Source organism: Fusarium odoratissimum (assembly GCF_000260195.1).
Source record: "Fusarium odoratissimum NRRL 54006 unplaced genomic scaffold supercont1.4, whole genome shotgun sequence".
Lineage (NCBI taxonomy): Eukaryota > Fungi > Ascomycota > Sordariomycetes > Hypocreales > Nectriaceae > Fusarium > Fusarium odoratissimum.
The window spans coordinates 95,904-113,868 of NW_022158690.1; the positions used below are offsets into that span (position 1 = coordinate 95,904).

The following is a 17,965-nucleotide window of genomic DNA, read 5'->3' on the forward strand; positions in this document are numbered from 1 at the left end:
CTGCCGTAAATGACACAGAATTCCAACATCGCCGCAAGCTGCTTACCCGGTAGCTTTCGTATATAAATAAATAAACTCAGAACCCCAACCTAAGCCTCCCTCGACAACTCATCAGGATATGCAATTTATTAATGGCATCGTACGAAAGTCATGTCATTCAGGTCGCCAATTATAGAAGAGGAGGAATTCCCTCAACAAACAGGCGATGCAGAAGAGACAGACTTCAAGAATCAACTGCCAGATAATTGTGTCGAATATCTTCTTTTTTTCATAGACCCTCAAGTCGATATTCGCAAACAGCTTGCACAAATCGAGAATATCCGAAGGTCGGCCATAGAGCTTGCTACCACACTTACCAAAGACTACATATGGCAAAAAGATGAGTTTAATCTGACTCTAAAAAACGAAAACGGTCAGTGTCATACTTGCAACGTTCACCACTTTCAAGATACCTACTGACATCTGTGACAGGACTGGTGTATCTCCATGGTATCACTGATTATAGCGATGCCGTAGAAGATGAATGGCTCATAGTATATATACTAAGAGAACTATCAAAATCCCACCCCAACCTCTGGATCCGGGTATTTGACACAGACGGCGAGTTCCTCCTGGTCGAAGCAGCCAATGTGCTGCCCAGATGGTTGAACCCCGAGATTGACAACAACCGAGCTTGGATTAACAAAGGAAACCTTCTTCTTATCCCCGTCAAAGATGAAGAAGGTCTCAGAGCTCGCAATCTTGAACTACCGGATGCAGTTCAAGCGATCAAAACGAAACGCGATGCACTTGTTCACTCAGGTTTCGTCGAAGCCGAAGCCTTCTACAGACTTGAAAAGTACCCTGGGCAGATCAGTGAATCTCTACACCATTCCCTCATTACGATACCGAGGAAGTTAGCATATATCCTCCACTCCCTCCCTAAATCGGTTGCACCAGCAGTCGAAGAATTCTATCTCCGAGACCCGATCGCCTTGAAACGTGTCATCTCACCAACCCAACCATTCACATTCCCTCCAGAGGACCTCACCACAATATCTGTCAGGTTTAGCAAGGTACTTTTCGCTCAGTTGCGATCCCAACGGTTCGATGCCCCGCCGAGCTGGAGCGAAGTCCTTCGGAAAGCCCAGAAAGAAGCACCTTCAGGCGAGACAGACAAAATCATGGCGAGACTGGATATTGGGATGAAGCTCACTTGTGGATTCGAAATGCTGGCTGTGAAGGCTGAAAAGAGCAAAAGCAGAGTTGTCCGTGAGCTCGCGATCGAACTTGAGGATCTTGCAGAGGATGGCAACGAGGCTCTCCCCTCAGATGAAGACATCAAGTCATGGAAGGATCACGATGTTGATGATAGCGAAGCATGGATGGACATCAACTATCAAGATTTCGAGAAGGAACTGGATGGCAAAAGAGAGAACGCTTCCTCCAACTCCAAGCCAGGGTTTGGAGATGCGAATACACAATCTGATCTTCGCAAGATTGTGTCTCGCTTTGAAGCATTTCTGAATGATGATAGTGCTGGAATGGACGGCGCAGAACTTGACGAAATGGATTATGATGATGATGATGATGATGACGACGACGAAGAATTTGACGAAGACAGCGAGTCCGAGGACAAGGAGGTTAGCTTTGACGAGGAGGAGTTTGCTAAGATGATGAGAGAAATGATGGGTCTACCATCCACAGACTCAAGCACAAACACGGCAAAGAAGGCCGCAGCTCAGTCCAACCCCCCCGTAATTGATGAAGAGGACGAAGAGATCCAGAAGCTCACCACGGAGTTCGAAGCAGAGCTCAACGAACATGGCGCGCTCAAGCTTGACCCTGTTGAGAAGCAACCCCGTCTGAAAGATGCAACTCAAAAAGGGGGGGAGAGTAGCCTAGCAGACATCAAGGAAGAAGAAGAGAACAGTGAGGAGGAAGTCGATATTGATTACAACCTGGCAAAGAACTTACTCGAAAGTTTCAAGAGCCAGGCTGGCATGGCTGGACCGACTGGTAACTTGTTAGGTATGATGGGCTTTCAGCTACCACGAGATGAAGAAGATGAGAATGAGAAGGAAGATGAAGAGACTGGCAATGATTCAGCAAAAGGGAAGGGCAAAGAACGAGCATAGTTTGTCAGTGGACACTTTGCTCATTTTATTTCACGAGATATACTTTTCACATTCAACCATGTTGCGGTGGAGTAATCATAATATGTGTCTATTCGTGTATTACTCGTACCGCTAGCCAACAGCCATTGGCCTGTAAATATGGTCGTATATCATCAAGGTTCGCTATCTTCGTCGCTCTCCTGTCCAGAGCGCGGTCTCTTCGCAGGTGATATCTCGCCACTCATACGTCTACGCCGCTGCTGGTCCCGATCATCAAGTTCTTCAAGCCGAGCCAGCACATTGCCGAGATGTTTTCGAGCTGCAAGTTCTCGCCTGCTGCTGTCGGTCTGCGGCCTGTAATACTCTCCCACCAGAGTGACCACTGCGTGATAGCACTCGTAGAGCAGCATGCGAATGTGTGCATTGTCTCGATCTTCGATGATGCTTGTCGTTGTTTCACCTGGTAGTGGCTTGTCGAAGCCTCGCCAGAAATCATCTGTGGGTCGGGGTCGTTTGCTGAAGATGGTGGCCAGGAGGGGATCGCCGAATACGCAGTTGCTCCATTGTCGTAAACCCGTTACTTCGATGGGGTTTTGGCTTGGCTCGTCTGTTATCATATATTCCTCCTTTATGTTGGTATCATCCTGAAAGACTATCGTGTAGTCTTGTCGCACCTTTCCACCATTGTCTGGCTTCCTCGAAACCCCTTTTCCTAATTTCGGTTGCGACTGCACCTCTTTAAGGGGCATATGAGATTTCTTCTCGCTTTCGTATGGGCGGTGTATTAATGTATTAGAGTCTTCGCCGGCATCTAAGACAACTAGTCGCGGTTTCGTTACTGCATCAAGCAGATGTTGGAAACGCTCGAAGTGGTGTCGAATGTTATTGTAATTGAACATAATGGTCAAGTCCTCTCCATCTCTAAGGACCGATTCCAACAGGCTATGAAATGCTACTCTCCAGGAATCAGCACCGTTTGAATCAGCCAAGCTTCCTTCAAAACGTTGTGGTGGGTGATGGACAACTGAAGGAGGCACTGAAAGGACATCAGCGGCAATACCAAATCTCCTGGTTGGTGAAACCTGGCTGGATATCCGACGGAGTAGTTGGCCAGTCTGGAAGTCCACTGTCCATTGCTCACGGGAGTCTAGGGGTCTTGATAGTGTGGATATGGGAGTACCTCTTGGCGGTCGGATGAGGTTATATTCAACTGGTTGTACACCGGCAATAGACTCATGCCGAACAAGGGTAGGTAAGTATCCAGTCATCAATTGAGCATTGGTCTCATTCACTAGAGGGTTTCCCACTGTCCTGCTTGTGGATTCTTTAGCCCCGGCGCCAGAGCAGATTTTCCTCTCTCTCGCAACAGCGGAAAGCCACTTGAGCACAGCAGCTTCAGTACCAAGGGTTGATTTCTCAGAGCGTAGCAGCCGTATAACTGCAGGTGGGGGTAGCGCCAATAAAAGACTCGGGCCCTCTGTAACCTTGACATTATAAAGACGCTGCAGTCGAGCCGAAGGAACCACCTCGAGTTCCTTTACCGCCAGACGAGGGCTGATGCCGTTGAGTAGGGAGAGGACAGAACTCTCTGGCGGAGCAGCCGCCATGGGACTGGGAGTAGAGGTCGAGGAAGAAGAGGGGGAGATAGGGGCGTTTGGAGATGGTTCAGTAGAGCTCAGGTTTCGGGCCGAACGGGGGACATTGTCATGTACAAGGTTGCAGCTTTTTTGCGTAACACAATGGCTCAGGAGGGGCAGACTGCCGTCGTCCCGAAGGGTGCATTGGTACGACATTCGAGTCATAGGGAAGAGGATATATATGTAGGATGTGATATTCAGGAGAATGGCTGATCTGATCTGATGTATGGGCTGAAGCGCTGACGAGGCGAAAGGAGTCGCATAGAATGGCTTTAAGTAGGCGATAGCCTTTAGTATAGAGAGGAGAGTGAACAGTATGTTCTACTCATGTCTGACAGGATACTCTGCAACACGAGATGAGACAGAAAGTTTCGATAATGGGAGTAAGTAGACTCTTAAACTCGCCGTCTATTATAGCTGAGTAAGGATGACAGATTGAAGAAGTGCTGACGACAAGTAATTATCTGGAAGACTGAGTAGATAAATTTAGAGAAAGTAGTAGAAAATGATATATGAGGAGGATTAGGATAGAGTGGGTAGATGAAGGGTGTAGTGTAGTAGTGGAGGTTGTTATTAGCTTCCGCGATACAGGAGCTAGATTCGCCTTCTCGAACGCCCCATGCGTATGCAAATGCAAGAACAACAAAAAAACCGGCAGGCAAAGAGAGCTAATCAGAAACCAGGAGGAAGAGTGCATGGGGAGGATTGACAGACAACGGTTGCGCCAGCATATCTCTCGGGTCCGAGAATAAGTGATGATGATGGGTGGGTGTATGCAGTGAATGGACGAACGACAGACGGAGTAGTAGTAGTATTTACATGAATAAAGACACAAAAAGGCGGAATATACAGGGATAGAATGTCACCGCCTGGTCAGCGAAACTGGCCATGACGAGCGAGATCAAGAAGCAGAAGCGAGAATCATGGGGAATGCACAGAAGCTAGCCAAGGGACGGACCCTTCTTCTGTAGGGTCCACGCTTGCGAACGAACGAGCGAGGGCGGAATAGGGAACCGAAAAGATGGGGGCGTAAACGGAAATGTAAATGGTCGACGTAGCGAGCCAGTAACTGAAGGGTCAGAGGCACTTTTGTTTAGTCTCGTAGTATTCTTCAACAACCTTTAATATCAGTAATAACTAGGTAATCAATTCAATGGCTGGCTGAACGGAGAACAAACAGACACTTGGCGATGAGCTGGAGTCACTCAATCATAAAGACAACAAACAGATCAAAGGAAGAAAGAAATACAAGAGAATATAACACGTAAGAACCCGAAGCCATTCTTGACCGTATCATATGGTGATATAGCATCAAGCAAGCAAGGATGCACACTACATACAACAACACACATCTCTCACGGATAGACACTCGATCCCGCCGGAACGGTGAAGCCGAAACGGACCAGCATCTCCTGGGGTAGCCAAGCAAGCGAAACTTTTTAGAAGACCACAGAAGACGAAAAGTATGTACAGCGCAAGGAACAAGGGGGGGGGGGGGCCTGTTACCAAGTAGAAAGACGCCCGCAGCCTTAGTTCAAGCCTCTTTCTTGCGCAGATATTACGCCAAGAAGTGAGGACGGAATAGACTCCGAAAGACTAGAAGAAGGATCGAAGACATGCAGAATGCAAACTGCAACCTCCCGTAGGGCTCTGCTTATGAGCTGAAGTTAGTGGTTCTATAGTGTTTGCTAGCTAGCCTCAGAGATCGACATCGAGAAGCGCGGATCGGAACGAGAACCGCACAGTCATTGGCCCATTTGCGAATCTTGAAGCGAGCCATTACCACTATCGAGCCCAACCAAGCTTAACAGCACCGCATTGCATTCTCTAGTTGATCTTAGTTACCATTCCCTTGGGATACCGTGACCATGACTCTGTATACTTTGGTGAGAGTCAACATGCATCAGATGACATTATCATGCGCCCATCGCCTTCACAAGAGAAAGAAAAGAAAAACAGAGCGGAATGTCAGACTCTCAATGACGAAGCCTCTGGCGTGCATCGAGAAGCGAGTCGGGAAATTTATGATTGGCTACCACAAGCGAAGCTGACCTGGGTCACATTCCGCTAACGCAAACAGCCCCTGTCTAGACCCGTTTGCTTTTATACTGCAGCCTAGACTAACAATAACCCCTTCGCTACCATCATCATATTATCGTACCTCATATTCCAAATCACCACTGACTGGTTCCGCTGTCTGTTCAGCCCCTCAGCCCTTTTTTTCCTTTCCCTTTCTTTTTTTGCTTCTTATAAGCACCTAAAACTGCACCAAAACAAAACTATCTTCAGCCACACCCGTTTGCTTTAATTAACAACACGGGAATGTACCGCGAGCACAAGGACAGGCCAAGAACGACTGGCCCGTAACTTCGGAGCCGAAAATCTCAAGTCGAATCTCTGATGGTCATGGAATTCTCGGTATTCTCGATGTGACGTGACATAAGTTAAGGTACATGGCATACGTGGGCCTCAACCTGTTTCGTCCAAACCTTACCATCGCATATGGATATACCCATACCCACTCCAACCTCAACCATGACCTTGATTATACTTCAGTCTCCTTGTCAAAGAATGTAAAAATGTCACCCCTTCAACTCTCACTTCACCGAGTGCGATACGGTACATACACACTTCTTTGCCTGGCTTAGCTTTACGGCACGTCCCACATCCCGTGTACAACAAAGCCACGGCTGGTCAATCTCCTGAGTTGTGCGCCAAAGCCCATATCTCGATCCCTAATCTTGGGGTAGCTTGAGAGCTAGACACGATAGATCGTAGTAGCTTCCCCCATAATAGCAGCACGTAGACTTCTCCACTGTTGACCAGCAGCCGCTGAAACGCATAATCACTCTGTTGTCTCTCATGATATTCTGGCAGAAAATCCCATTCTATTCACCGATATATGCCGATCCTTCTCTGTCCCCATCGCCGTGTGGCCTTCCCAATTCCTTGGGGAAGAGAAACCCTGCACTTTGGGGGTCGTATTGTTAATCCTCCCTGTTGAGTTTGTTGCAAAACCCCATAGCCCCAAGTAGATTGGATACATGAAATGCTTGGCTATCCTGGCACGGAACTTCGGACATCGAAATACCACCTTTGCACATAGCTATGTCATATTTCCACTGACTGGATGGATGGGTGGTTGGTTGTCTGACACCACACCACGTTGAAACCTAAGTGATCCTGCTCGAATCAGACCCCAACGGTCTCCTCTGTGCAGCCATGAGGCAAAAGGGCCTCGATTCGTCTGGAATGTCCAATACTAATAGGCAAACACACCTCTCACACGCGAGTGGCTCAAAAGATAGCTTACGTTGATTCCGCGGCTCCCTCGCCTTCAGGCTTTCCCTTCTGCTGCTTATCCTCCAGGGCCACCTTGTACAGCTCATTGAGATTGTAACGCTTCAGCTCCTCGCTCTCCTTGCCATCAACAACCGAGACTCCGCAGAACGTCTCAACGCTAGTTAGCTACGTGCCACCGCGATAGGTCCAATACGCGAGAGGAGGGGCCGCTTACCTGGAAAATCTCAACCAACACCACCTTGTCGGGACTCGTCAGGTTGACCTTGTGCTTAGGGCTGACCAAGTCCGCAATCTTCTTGATCACCTCGCTCGACTTGAAGGCGGTGTGATTCCGGATGTTATACCTGATGGCGTACTGAAGGGGTCATCGTCAGCTTCAAATAACGATGCTTTCCGCGAATCACATTGTTTACCTACCGTGCAGGCTGCAGACCCCTCACCATCTTGCTCTGATGTAGCGGGCTCTGCGGAAGCATCCTCTCCCGACTCGCTTTTGAGTTCAAAGTGAGACTCCATCACGGTGCGGGCTACGCGTTCAATACCCTTGTCTGTCGCCTTGTCCGTATCAAAGATAGGCGTCAAGCGGTTGATGTACTTGGTCTTGCGTTGCATAGGATCCGGGCAGTCCTTGGCATCCTGACAGGCCTTGGTGACAAGCTTGAGAGGTTCAACGGGCTTGACAGTCTTCATGAAGAAGACACAGTCGAGGCCAGTTCCGATGGGTGTGAAGGTCTGCTTCGTCTTGGGCTTTGGCTGTGCCATGCTGGCCAACTCCTTCTCGATAGATGCCTCAATGTCACCGGCATCTTCATCATCCTCGTCGTTGTCTCCATCCTCATTCGGGGGCTTCACTCCGAACAGTGACTCTCCGTACTGAAACAAGTTAGTTTACCAAGCCCTCCAATAGACTGAAAGGGTATCATGAGCGAGTGCCATACCTCGTTACAAAGGTTCTTGAACTCCGTAATCGCCTTGCCCTTCATTCCTCTCGCGTAAGTCACCCAGATTCCGGCATCGTTGACCTCTAAAGTCCTTCCAAGCTCGGCCTGCTCAGTTTTCCTGGCTTTTTGGTGTGGCGTTTGCCATTTACCACCACTGCCTCCCTTTTCAAATGTTAGCCCAGTCTGTTCAATAAGCCATGAACAGTCTTCCAGGGCCAAATAAGAGCCTGATCGCCGACAATGGCTCCTTATTTGCTTACCTTGCTCTTCTTGGTGGCTGGGCCATTGCCTCCAGGGCCCTGCTTTCGCTTTCCAGCTCCGTCACTCATGATCACCTCTGATATCCTACTGTAACTGATAAAATATATGCAAATAGATATTCGTGACGCCGCAGTAGCCTTTTCAAAATGAAGCTTGGAGAGTGAGTCTTGTTGCTGTTGAGCTAGGTCGTTGCGCGTGGAGAATTTTGGTAGAGGCGAATCACGTGTGCTGATTGGTGCCTTTATAGTTGAGAAAGACGATCAACATTTGAAGAGAGAAAGCTAATAAATATTTCTGAACTATGCTGATATGTTTTATTTACCATAAATAAAGATCTCTTATACTGAATCGAGTTGACTAGAAAAGGATAGATGAAGGTGGCTCAAGATGCTACTGAACAAAAAATCGTAACAAGCCAGAGACTTCAGATACCGCATGATGAAGCATATCACAGCCCACATCTTCAGATGCCGCAGACTTTGAGATTAAAAGGTTAACTCGTTCATAAGTTATGTTCATTCGAATTATTTCAGTAGAGTTTGAATAACAACGTTGTAAACATGCGTCACCAAGTTGTCGACAACCAATAATATAGCTAGCCATCACCAGTTAGATAAGAGAATATTAAAGATATAAGAAAATCGCTTTTCAATTTGAGGCACATAAAACATAAACCATCGTCCGCCACTCTATAGTATAAACCATAAACCACTTAAATCATTATTATGTTCTCCAGGAACGTTTTCCAAAACCCCGTCTATCAAATTTCACTCTTTCTTGAGTAACCGTTTAGTGCTTCTTAGCGTTGTTCCTAGCACTGGCCTCGGCAGTCATGATCAGAGCGCGAGGAGCATCCTCTCTGGGCATGTAGAGCTCGACGAATTGCAAGCACTCAGCAGCGTTGAACTCCTTGTTGGTGAGGAGCTCGTTGAGCTCAGTCTTGGTCTTGATCTGGAAGGTCTTGCAGGTCTTCTCGCCGCCGAAGACGCTGACGAGGTCCTTGTACTTCCAGTTGTTGATGTCGTTGTAGACAGCATCCATACCGTGGATGAATCGCTCAATGGTGAAGCCATCGTTGCAGATGACGAAACTAGAACAAGAGTTAGTAAAAGACACAGGAGATGATCAGTCTTGAAAACATACATTGTGGGCTTGAGGTGATGTCGGATCATGGTGCTCAGCTCCTGAGCGGTCAATTGGAAAGATCCATCACCAACAAAGAGAATTGTTCGGCCTTCCTTGCCAGCATCCTTAGCAGCGAGGGCGGCACCCTGGCAAGCACCAACGGACCAGCCGATGCTGCCCCAGAGAACTTGGCTGAGGGCGGTGACGTTGCGGGGGAATCGAGTGTCCCAGATACCGAAGTTAGCGGTACCAGTCTCAGTGACGACGATGTCGTTGGGGATGAGGTATTCGCCGACACGGGGCCAGAGCCAGGCCTGTGTGATGATCTCAGAGTCGTCGGTGTTCATCTCGACCTCGTTCCTGACCTCAGGGATAGAAGGAGCGGGCATAGACTTGGGGTCGACTCGGTCGATGATCTTGCGGAGGACACCACGCATGGCAACGCCGGGGTATGTGGAGTAGCGGACCTTGCAGTGAGTACTGTGGAAATCAACAGAGTTGATTTGTGATGTGCGGTAAGAGAAACCGGTGGTGTTGAAATCACTCTTGAGAGCACCAATGGTGAGAAGGAGATCAGAGCCCTCAACGATAGACTGGGCACGAGCGGGATGAGAGCCGTCACCAGCGAAGACACCACCATAGTTGGGGTGGTCCTCGTTCACAGCACCCTTACCCATGGGGGTAACAAAGACGGGAAGGTCGAGCTTGTCAATGAGCTGGTGAACCTCCTTGACAACACGGTGGCGGATAGCACAAGAGTCGACAAGGATGACAGGGCGCTGAGCAGCGTACATAGCCTTGAGGATCTCATCAACGACGAAGTCCTCGTTACCGGGGTCGTTCTGAGGCTCAGACAGGTCGATGGGGGTGTCAAGTCGAGCACCCTCAACCTTCTCCTGGACCATATCGGTAGGGACCATGATGTAGACGGGACGAGAGCGGAGCCAGCAAGTGCGGAGAGCAGTATCGATCTGCTCGGCAATCTCGGAGGGCTTGTTGAGCTTGGCGACGTTGCAAGAGATTTGAGCGCTCATGTTGGCAAAGACATCAAAGTCACCGTTTCCGAGAGTGTGGTGAAGAAGCATCTGGTCACGCTGAGAGATGGTAGAAGGGCATCCAACAATGTGGACGACGGGGATGTGCTCGGAGTAAGAGCCAGCAACACCGTTGACGGCAGAGAGCTCACCAACACCGAAGGTGGTGATGAGAGCAGCCATCTTGGTGACACGGGCATACCCATCAGCAGCGTAGGCTAAGATTGTTATGTTAGTGAGATGGTGCTTTGAGGTTGTTGATGAAGTCATGATGAAACTCACCAGCGTTAAGCTCGTTAACACTGCCGACCCACTTGAGGTTGCATTGAGGAAGATAGTCGAGGGCGACGAGGTTGTAGTCACCGGGAACACCGTGAACAGATCGAACACCGACTTCGTAGAGACGCTTGAAGAGGTATTCAGCCACGTCAATTGGCTTTTGGAGGTTGGAGTTGCTCATGATTGCGGATTGATCGGTAAATTGTTAGGTGAGATAAAGGTTGATATGGAGGGGTAATAGAGGAAGCTCGAAGCTTATTTGTAGGATGAGTGAGATGCTAGAGGATGAGGGGAAGATGATATGAGATGTCTAGGTTAAGAAGTAACCAAGACAACCAAAAGAGGAATGTGATTGATTGTTTGATCGATGGAATGATGAGGAAGGAAGAGAAGATGTTTTCGGTGGAGGGGGAAGGAGGTGTTTATACGTTTGATGCTTCACCTTGGTTGCTTAGCTACTACGTACGTATCTGTAGAGCTATGACTATGAGCAATACAATTGAAGCTTGTTGGCAGGTGTGCACCCTCACAAATCGGGTGTACACTCAGCAGTTTACCTACCTTACAGTGTAGCTTGTCACCAATGATATCCTTGCTCTTCCTTGCTTCTAAACCTCAATGGGTTGATCTGATCTGATCTGATTGATTGCACCAAAAATAAGACCATGGTCAAAATGAGCCCAGTCCTGTCCTGTCCTGTTCTGGCCCTGTAAGTGTCACTAGAATCGGACCTGTCAAGGAGACAGCACGGGCATAAGCCCAGTAGCAAATTTGACCGTTATTCTCGGCTTCAGAATGTCACGATATTCCCTCGCTCGCTCCCGACTAGAAGCGGCCGAAGCCGCGATAGTGAGTGACAGTACAATAAAAGCTACGGTGACGGCGATAAATGTCCTCTGATGGTGATGTAATGACCCTCCACGGGCTACCAGAGTCAACGCCACGCACACGGGAGGGCGGCTCTTTTACTGCGAACTAGGCTCTAACTCTGCATTAGCCGCAGCTATTTTTTTTTCTCTCCCCTTCTGTAGCAGATCCATTGTATGCCTAGTATGCGTAGGTAGCGACCGACAGTCAAAAAATCATATGATGCCATTGTGCCCTGTTTACGGGCCCTCCCAATCGGGCAGACTTTGTCAAGGGTGGAATCTTGATGCTAACTACGGGTCTAAGAACGTCTAGAAACAATTCAATGCCACAGAATGAGTGGATACCTCGATAGAAATCGGATGCTTCTTTTTGACGGCGACAGGGGAACAACGGGACGATGAGGAAAAAGTAAGGAAAGATGCGATGCCAGCCACGATCAAATCTGCATGGATTCACCCTCGATAATCCTTGGCGTGCCTTGTCTTTGCTTGTCAGAGCCAACTCCGGCCATCCCGGCTAGTCCGGACCTGTGCAGCCGAGCGAGCACCGGCCGGGATCATAGTCCGTAAAACAATACCCGGAGATGCTAGTCTCAGCCTGCGGTTGGAATTGGAATGGATGGATATTTAGAAATGGCGTTGTTTTTCCTCTCGAGATGCGTGCGACCGGCAATAGACAAGACAACGGGGGTCCAACTACGTATGTACGCATTAAGTTACCTAGATCCAGGGACCACCACCATTAATTGTTTCCATGGATGTCGATATCGTTATCGTTGCAAGGTCTGCGGTGGTGGATGTCCATGTCGACCCTGAATAGCCTCCTCATTCAAGGATGACATAACGAGACTTTGTATGTCGACAGTACCTATTCTTACTGTCCCACTGTATCTTTACTTCCTTAGTTACCGGGTAAATTGCGTATGAACAACAAGCGGCACAACTTGCATACAAGCGTAGCATTCACGTTTATCACTGGCGTACGTACGCGTGTAGTAATGCTGAGGCAAGAGATGACTATGCATTACATTACAGAAGAAAAAAATATCTCAACCAACTATCCATTCACAGCTCTCTACGTACAACACTCCAATCGATAAAGCAATCACAAGGAAAACAGCATCAAGCCCAATTCAAGACAGGGATCTCGTGTCCGTAAAAGGCCCTTTCAGTCGTACTGTAACTCGATAACATCCCGTAATCGACATCCGATTATCACGAACAATATCATTTCAAGCCTCTTCTTTCCTATGTTTTCCGCTCTTTGCCGTAAAATATCAAACCGATATCGTGTTACAATAGCGGGACGATATCAAATCTTTTTCTTCATCAACGGATAAAGAGCATGGATTCAGAGGGGCCGTGACAGGCATTGGCTGCGAGATGGGATGTTGCAGGGTAAGGTAACCTGAGATGTTGGGAACTATCTATACACCACCTTGGCCCTAGCTATGCCATGCCTCTTGGAAGAGAACTGTAGTTGGTCGTTTTTGGCAAAAAGGCGGTCCGGTAGTTGTGTTGTACAGCCGTGTCATGTCAGATCATTCTTATCGCCGCCTAGAGGGAGTTCACCGAAACGAGCAGGGATGTACAGCTAGGGTGGTAAACTGGCGAGACCAGCTCCCTGGGATATCGTGCTTCCGCTACGTTCCTGAATTTGACCTCATTCATCGAGATGGCTGTATTGAACTGACTCAATATCGTACTCACCCTACAGGGCTGGCTTTGTCTAAGAGGAAGCTATAACTGCTGATGTCGGAAATTGGACACTGCTTTAGAGCGGTGTACAGAATTATTGATGCTCACATTCACTTAATGGTGGGACTTGATGTATTTGGCTTCATGATATGTTACACCTGTTGTACATCTATCGATTACCGTGAGATGAGATTCTATGCATGCAGTTCTCGCTTCGCATCTACTATACAGCTCATGCTCCATCATGAAATATCCATCCAAAATCGGCGATTCCCATGCCCCGCTCATAGACGTTTCAAACCGTTTTGCCCATCATTTCTTCCTCTGTCTATAGAAAAAGTCATTGCCATCCCACGCCTTCATCGGTCCGGCATTGACCACGCGAGTATGTATGTATCCACACAACAGCCAACAGCCGACGGTCCATCATGTCATTCTCCAATCGGTGTACAATCGCTCAGGGGCCCAAATATTGTACACCGCACACCGAAACCACAATGAGTCGAGGCCTCTGACATATTGGTAGGCGCGTTAGCCTCCCGGCCCGATCCAGCAGCCAGCCTCAACCTCAGCTCAGAGACAGCTTAATCGCATCTTCCATCCTTCCAACCTGTCCGCCACCGCTCCTCCCACTTGGAACAGTCGAACTCAGGCTTGCCCAATTTGCGGTTGACGTCGTTGTGTGCGCCGCACAGCCACTTGCCGAACTCATCACGACTGTTGACCTGTGGCGCTTCTCGTTTTAGATAACCCTGGAAGTCTTCTGCGCAGACCCAGCAAGGATATAGCTTAGAGAATAGACCGACAAAGCTGAGAAGGTCTGATTTTTGGCCGCTTGACGGCTGTTCCGGATACTGAGCGGCAATAGAGTGAAGCAATGTCCATGTACTACGGCCTAGCACCTCAACATCTGGAGGGCAGTCGGCTGGAGGACCCTTGACCTTTGCAGCATCCTGTTTGAGAGTACTCTTTGTCTGGGAAGCCCATGCAGCAAAAGACGTACAATTCCGGCATCTGAACAAGGGTCAGTCGAATAGGGCTCCATTTGCAGGGCGTAACGATGAAACTCACGGCTTGCCGTCAGGGCCTAGTACCACTCCCTTGGGGATCCTCTTAGGCGGCTCAGCAGAGCCTCCTACCGACGACGCAGGGGCAGCGGGCGCAGCCGCCTGCTGTTGATCGTTTGGATCGCTCGACATTGAATGGCGCCACTTGTGGTGGTGAGATCTCTGATTCTGGCTCTAACTCGACTTCTGAGGCGAGCTACCGCTAAGGAATAAGACAGGAACAAGGAGTCGGCGCTCTCGGTGGAATTATCAGGGGACTGAGTAAGTGAAACAAATCAGGTAAGCAATCAATCAATTAATGTCAACGAACGAAACGCCACGAAAAAAATCTAGGGACTGGAAAGAAGAACTAGAATTGGGGTCTCGAGACTTTTACGATTGTCGTGGTGTGACGTCTATTTGTCAGCCTCTGTCTACATAGAAGAAAAGAAGCTAAACTGCCAGGATGTTAAAACATTCTATCAACTGTCTATTGACAGAATTCGAGGCTATTTCTTATCGATAAGCCATCAAATCCTGGAAGCTTCCAGGGGCAGGCCAAATTCAGGCCGGAGCAGCGCCATCTTCCGGGTGATTATGGGGCGAGGCAACCCACTCTCAACTCGTTGCCGATGGAGCTTCTTTAGTTGAGGATGTGCATTCTTCACTCTAGCATCATTTCCGGTTGAGTCTTGTTTCGTCTCTTGAAAATGTATGATTAATTCATGATTATACGGAAGTGGCGATTCAAGAATCTCCGTCAAATCGCTTCTTATTTGCCAATGTCTATGACAGTCAGCTCGTGTTTCGGAAAGGCGAACTTGACAATCCCGTTGCAGCTGTATCATTCATGAACTCATCCATGACCTTGCTCAACGCTGTCATGTCATCGCCAACTGAGAAAAAGGACGGGTCCAATGCCATGGTTTGACCGAATGTGTTATCAAAACCGCCAAGGTGGTTCTCCGCGGATGACAGAGATGAATGATTAAATGCTATACACAAGAATCAGCAGCAAATAACGAGACTTGAAAGGTAAAGAGACTTACCGGTGGATGGTGATGAAACAGACACCGAACTCTTCCGATCTTGCTCAAGCATGACCGATATCGCCTTGACAGCTCTTTGAGCTTCAAGAGATTGGTCGGATCTCGTCTCCCAGATGTCCTTTGCTAAAATCAAAGCTCGCAAGATATCACTTCGCCGATGCAAATCACGTCCTGCATCGTATCTACTCAACGCAAAGCACAGCATCATGGTAGCTTGCATGAACTCGTGTCTAAGTGGTGCGGCAACTCTCCAGCGTATGTTGTACATGAGGCCTCCTGGTTGAGTTTCTTCGTTCATGCGTCGCTGGTGCTCCAGGATCGCCAAGGCGGCCTTGATGCATATCTCATTGGATCCGACACTCTCTTCTCCCGCTGACCCTCTGACGAAACTGTGTCGATGGAGGAGATAGATGGCTTTCTGGGTGATGATATCAAGCATCATTCGATTGAGGATTGTGGCTGGACTGTCCGTAATCGACTCTTCGAGAGGCTTTAGCCTGAGCCAGTCGGGCAAGGAATCTGTGGCTCTCTCGAGCTTGGCCTGTAAGGTCGCAATAGTAGCTGGTGAAGGGGGTCCTGCTTCGGTTGTGTCGTATATCTCAGCAGCAACCTTGATAACTCCATGCCTGTGGATATTAAACGCCAACATGGAAGGTTCTGAATGTGGCCTCTCAGGCGGAAGGGTATTGTGCTCAAAACCAATGTCGCTATCCAAAAGATACGAGGGCGGGCGAGTGTCGCATTGGGAATCTTTGATAATACGTGGGAGCCCGATTTGAGTACTGGTGAAGAAGTCGATGCTGTACAAAGCTGTCCACGCTCGTCGCCGAAGCTCAGCTTGCAGAGGTCGGATATTTGGCCAGTGGGATGGCTCACGATGAAGACCCATCCGCATGGCTATCCTTATCATAACGCCCATGAGAACCCAGTTTCCAATATTTGCATCGGCGTCGGCCTCTTGGTCAACAGCAAAGTGCAACATGAGTGTCTCAACCGTGTGCGCGCTGGAACGAAGGTAATCTCCAGCAACCAAGCAGTGGATAGTGAGCGTTCGGTAAGTATCCAGCGTTGTTTGCAGTTCAGAAGCGGACACGCCATGGACCCCTGCCTCCTTTTTCTGCAGCGATACAGCCATACTCATGATGCTGAACAAGAACCCGACCCAGATGATAGAGGCACCTGAGGGGTTTACCCAGAAATTTGCATACTATAGATGGATTAGCAATTGTCCCCTTGGATTTTTGTTGTATGCTGACTTCTGCAAGGAATTTGCCTCGATGAAGGATGACTAGTAAGAGGGAGTTAGCAGTTAGCTGAATATGAAAGCCATGACTTACTTGAGTCGAAAGTGTTGAAGTACTGAAAGATGTATCTGTCAACTATCTTGCGAGGAGGAACCAAAGCTAGGATCTGGTCTACGGGAAGACACGAAACATTAGCAAGTAGAGATATTCTCGCTGTCTGAGACTGCTGTATCAAGCCACTAGCAAAAGGAGAAGACCCTTCACTGACAATGTCAGAGCCATCATCAGCGAGCTCATCTCTGAGTTGTTGAATCTGGAGTATCCTGTCAGTCGAAAGTCTTCATAATGTGTCTTATTCTTACATCTTCCAATATTGTGGCCCAATGTGAGCTACCTGTGTACACAGCCTGGTCATCTGCCAGATTCAGGTTTCCCATTCGAACATTTGGTGATGTGCCTGATGCAGTAGGCTCAAAACCACTCGAGGCATTGTCTGCTTGGGTTGTGTCGCCCATCGACTTGTTTGAGCTCTCAGCCTTATCTCTCAGTTCTGTCACTAGATTCTCAAGACGAGCTATTCTCTGGCGAGCTTTCTGACTTCTGTTATGAGGTCTGTAATCGATGGCATCCTTGCGTTCTTGTTCCGAGCAAGTGAAGATGCATTCGGTAGGTTTTCCGCGCCGTGTGCAGGCGCCGCACGGTGACTGTCTATCGCATCGAAGTCTGCAATACAGTCAACACCATATTGGGTGTCACTCTGGTTTGTCTGGCTTACTTGCGTCCCCTGCAGAAAGTACAGCTGAGAATTGGCTTCTCACGTTTTCTTGTTTGAGGTTTTGACTGTGCTTGATGAGTTTCCATGAGTTAGAGCGGTGAGGGCTTATTTGCCTCTCAATCTGACACAAATGATGAAGCTAGTGTAAACTGAAGTTTGACTACTGGACGTGAAGTCATTTTCACTCATGATCCTAAGAGCCACACGTGATTCAGCACCGATGATACCCAACAGAAGAGAACAAAATAAGATATATTGTATAGTTTGTAAAATATACTGATTGAGATCTGGTTTAATACGCCTCGTGAGAACCCAAAGTCAATCACGGAATGTTCCTTGAGTAATGGTCTCTAATATTGCCGGTTAAACGATAACCATTCAATCTTATATTCATATTGAGTAAGACGGATAAACGGAATGGAAATAATTAAATAAAGCGGCTCAGTCTCTCATCTTTGTTTCAAGCAATAAGAGCGGACAAACGAAGGATTTTCGGACGTTGATCCTTCGTGGAGGGTCACTCAGCGGACGGTCGGACGGTCATGGTGTAAGCTCATTGGTCAGTTTTGACTGTCCGAAATACCATTTCTCTACGGACATTGTCGATG

At 48.3% G+C, this 17,965-nt stretch overlaps 6 protein-coding genes across 9 annotated transcripts; 1 reads left to right on the top strand and 5 right to left on the bottom strand.

Moving 5' to 3' along the window:
- Positions 1 to 63: 63 nt before the first annotated feature.
- Positions 64 to 4,985, top strand: FOIG_03167 (uncharacterized protein). Its single transcript, XM_031200880.1, has 2 exons — positions 64 to 412; positions 472 to 4,985. The coding sequence occupies exons 1-2, from the start codon at positions 151 to 153 to the stop codon at positions 2,115 to 2,117; spliced, it is 1,908 nt and encodes a 635-aa protein (XP_031068404.1). The 5' UTR covers positions 64 to 150; the 3' UTR covers positions 2,118 to 4,985.
- Positions 2,150 to 3,776, bottom strand: FOIG_03168 (uncharacterized protein). The gene has a single exon (XM_031200881.1). It carries the CDS (start codon positions 3,701 to 3,703, stop codon positions 2,270 to 2,272), a length of 1,434 nt encoding a protein of 477 aa, XP_031068405.1. The 5' UTR covers positions 3,704 to 3,776; the 3' UTR covers positions 2,150 to 2,269.
- Positions 4,986 to 5,988: 1,003 nt separating the features above from the next.
- FOIG_03169 (uncharacterized protein) lies at positions 5,989 to 8,424 on the bottom strand. Of its 2 annotated transcripts, XM_031200882.1 has the most exons (5): positions 8,238 to 8,424; positions 7,975 to 8,139; positions 7,454 to 7,909; positions 7,251 to 7,391; positions 5,989 to 7,186 (listed from the first exon to the last, which is right to left on the bottom strand). In XM_031200882.1, exons 1-5 carry the CDS (start codon positions 8,304 to 8,306, stop codon positions 7,043 to 7,045), a joined length of 975 nt encoding a protein of 324 aa, XP_031068406.1. In that variant the 5' UTR covers positions 8,307 to 8,424; the 3' UTR covers positions 5,989 to 7,042. The 2 variants fall into 2 exon arrangements, with proteins under 2 accessions (XP_031068406.1, XP_031068407.1); XM_031200883.1 differs by having other exon boundaries at positions 7,183 to 7,391; positions 8,238 to 8,397.
- Positions 8,425 to 8,671: 247 nt separating this feature from the next.
- Positions 8,672 to 11,219, bottom strand: FOIG_03170 (pyruvate decarboxylase). 3 transcript variants are annotated; one of them, XM_031200885.1, is made up of 3 exons: positions 10,680 to 11,219; positions 9,382 to 10,615; positions 8,672 to 9,328 (listed from the first exon to the last, which is right to left on the bottom strand). In XM_031200885.1, exons 1-3 carry the CDS (start codon positions 10,855 to 10,857, stop codon positions 9,028 to 9,030), a joined length of 1,713 nt encoding a protein of 570 aa, XP_031068409.1. In that variant the 5' UTR covers positions 10,858 to 11,219; the 3' UTR covers positions 8,672 to 9,027. The 3 variants fall into 3 exon arrangements, with proteins under 3 accessions (XP_031068409.1, XP_031068410.1, XP_031068408.1); XM_031200886.1 differs by having other exon boundaries at positions 9,382 to 11,219; XM_031200884.1 differs by having other exon boundaries at positions 8,672 to 10,615; positions 10,680 to 11,194.
- A 944-nt stretch (positions 11,220 to 12,163) lies between these two features.
- On the bottom strand, positions 12,164 to 14,768 carry FOIG_03171 (uncharacterized protein). The gene is made up of 2 exons (XM_031200887.1): positions 14,315 to 14,768; positions 12,164 to 14,257 (listed from the first exon to the last, which is right to left on the bottom strand). Exons 1-2 carry the CDS (start codon positions 14,440 to 14,442, stop codon positions 13,828 to 13,830), a joined length of 558 nt encoding a protein of 185 aa, XP_031068411.1. The 5' UTR covers positions 14,443 to 14,768; the 3' UTR covers positions 12,164 to 13,827.
- A 121-nt stretch (positions 14,769 to 14,889) lies between these two features.
- On the bottom strand, positions 14,890 to 17,481 carry FOIG_03172 (uncharacterized protein). The gene is made up of 6 exons (XM_031200888.1): positions 17,358 to 17,481; positions 16,945 to 17,305; positions 16,676 to 16,895; positions 16,595 to 16,626; positions 15,339 to 16,545; positions 14,890 to 15,284 (listed from the first exon to the last, which is right to left on the bottom strand). The coding sequence occupies exons 1-6, from the start codon at positions 17,441 to 17,443 to the stop codon at positions 15,085 to 15,087; spliced, it is 2,106 nt and encodes a 701-aa protein (XP_031068412.1). The 5' UTR covers positions 17,444 to 17,481; the 3' UTR covers positions 14,890 to 15,084.
- Positions 17,482 to 17,965: the final 484 nt, after the last annotated feature.

Coding starts and splice junctions, on each gene's coding strand:
- FOIG_03167 (XM_031200880.1), top strand. CDS start 151: ATGTCATTCAGGTCGCCAATTATAGAAGAGGAGGAATTCCCTCAACAA. Junction 413..471: donor GACTCTAAAAAACGAAAACG/GTCAGTGTCATA, acceptor CATCTGTGACAG/GACTGGTGTATCTCCATGGT.
- FOIG_03168 (XM_031200881.1), bottom strand. CDS start 3,703: ATGGCGGCTGCTCCGCCAGAGAGTTCTGTCCTCTCCCTACTCAACGGC.
- FOIG_03169 (XM_031200882.1), bottom strand. CDS start 8,306: ATGAGTGACGGAGCTGGAAAGCGAAAGCAGGGCCCTGGAGGCAATGGC. Junction 8,140..8,237: donor CAGCCACCAAGAAGAGCAAG/GTAAGCAAATAA, acceptor ACATTTGAAAAG/GGAGGCAGTGGTGGTAAATG. Junction 7,392..7,453: donor AGGGGTCTGCAGCCTGCACG/GTAGGTAAACAA, acceptor TGACCCCTTCAG/TACGCCATCAGGTATAACAT.
- FOIG_03170 (XM_031200884.1), bottom strand. CDS start 10,857: ATGAGCAACTCCAACCTCCAAAAGCCAATTGACGTGGCTGAATACCTC. Junction 10,616..10,679: donor TGTTAACGAGCTTAACGCTG/GTGAGTTTCATC, acceptor TAACAATCTTAG/CCTACGCTGCTGATGGGTAT.
- FOIG_03171 (XM_031200887.1), bottom strand. CDS start 14,442: ATGTCGAGCGATCCAAACGATCAACAGCAGGCGGCTGCGCCCGCTGCC. Junction 14,258..14,314: donor CTAGGCCCTGACGGCAAGCC/GTGAGTTTCATC, acceptor ACCCTTGTTCAG/ATGCCGGAATTGTACGTCTT.
- FOIG_03172 (XM_031200888.1), bottom strand. CDS start 17,443: ATGGAAACTCATCAAGCACAGTCAAAACCTCAAACAAGAAAACGTGAG. Junction 17,306..17,357: donor ACTTTCTGCAGGGGACGCAA/GTAAGCCAGACA, acceptor ACTGTATTGCAG/ACTTCGATGCGATAGACAGT. Junction 16,627..16,675: donor CTTCAACACTTTCGACTCAA/GTAAGTCATGGC, acceptor CCCTCTTACTAG/TCATCCTTCATCGAGGCAAA.